At 62.6% G+C, this 1,163-nt stretch overlaps 1 protein-coding gene across 6 annotated transcripts in view; it reads left to right on the plus strand.

Moving 5' to 3' along the window:
- Positions 1–402: 402 nt before the first annotated feature.
- Positions 403–1,163, plus strand: part of TPM1 (tropomyosin 1) — a 19,754-nt gene continuing 18,993 nt past the window's right edge. For all 6 annotated transcript variants that reach the window (XM_027704381.1, XM_027704378.1, XM_027704377.1 and 3 more), the window contains exon 1: positions 403–726. In XM_027704381.1, coding sequence (XP_027560182.1) covers positions 613–726 — 114 coding nt within the window. In that variant the 5' untranslated portion in view covers positions 403–612. The remainder of the gene's footprint in view (positions 727–1,163) is intronic.

Genomic DNA, 1,163 nt, shown 5'->3' on the forward strand with positions numbered 1-1,163 from the left:
CACCCTGGTGCTGTAGAACATTGATTTCCAGGGGTGGGGACGGCTCCAGCACGGGACTGGTGTCCCCCACCCTGCGGCCCCTCTCCTCCGCTCCCCGCGCTCCCGCTTGCTGCCTTTCGTGGGGTTTTTTCTCCCCCAGGAGTAGCAGCGAAGCGTCCCGTCCTGCCTATCTGGAAATGGGAACAAATTGCTCCCCCGCCTTACCTCGCCCATCTCATCCCATATATAGTCATATCTACGGTCAAATGGCAGGCGGCAGCGAATGGGAGGGCTGCGCTTCCCAAAAAAAGCCAAGGGGCAGTGAGAGAGGGAAAGGGGTAGGGACGAACGGAGGAGGGAGGGAGGGAAGAAAAAAAAAAAAAGCCCTTTCCAAAAAAGTATTGGATGTCTTGAGGAATGCAGTCAGCCCCCTGGGAAAGTACATATCTGTGAGGCGCTCCGTGCGCGCCGCTTGCACTCGGCCGGCGCCCCGTCCCGCACGGACCAGCCCCGCAGCTCCGCTCCGCTCCCCCGGGGGCCGCGCCCGCGTCCGGATCGGGGCTGTCCCGCACCTTTACAAGTTTTACTTTCGGGAGCAGTTCGCGCGGGTTCGCGCCCTAACCCACCGCCACCATGGATGCCATCAAGAAGAAGATGCAGATGCTGAAGCTGGACAAGGAGAACGCCTTGGACAGAGCCGAGCAAGCCGAGGCGGACAAGAAGGCAGCGGAGGAGAGAAGCAAGCAGGTCTGCACCGGGGGCCTGGGAGCAGCCGGCGCCGGGGCGCAAGTTTTTCCTGACTCCTCTCTTTTTTTTCCCCTCCTCCTCTTCCCCCCCGCTCCCCGTACCTTATTGTATTCCACCCCCGCGCCCCTGCAGAACTGGTTGAACTTTCCCTAGGGCAGAGCTTCAGCCTGGCAGCCCCCGGCTGGAGGTCCCCGGGTGCCCGGTAGGAGTTGGTTCCCCCTGTCCCCACCATTCCCGCTGGGGAGCGGAGCCTTGGGACACCCGCGTGGCCTCCGTGCCTTTGTCACCGGGGCACGGCGTGGAGAGGCTGCCTCGAGCACCTCGTCAGCAGTGTTCAGACGGGCTGCCACTTGGCAAAGGACGTTAAAGCTGTGTTCGCCCACTACAGCATCACCCAGCAGACTTGTCCGATTCCAGCTGCCCCCTCGCCCTCCTCC

Source organism: Neopelma chrysocephalum, unplaced genomic scaffold, assembly GCF_003984885.1.
Source record: "Neopelma chrysocephalum unplaced genomic scaffold, ASM398488v2 Primary Assembly neopelma1_274, whole genome shotgun sequence".
Lineage (NCBI taxonomy): Eukaryota > Metazoa > Chordata > Aves > Passeriformes > Pipridae > Neopelma > Neopelma chrysocephalum.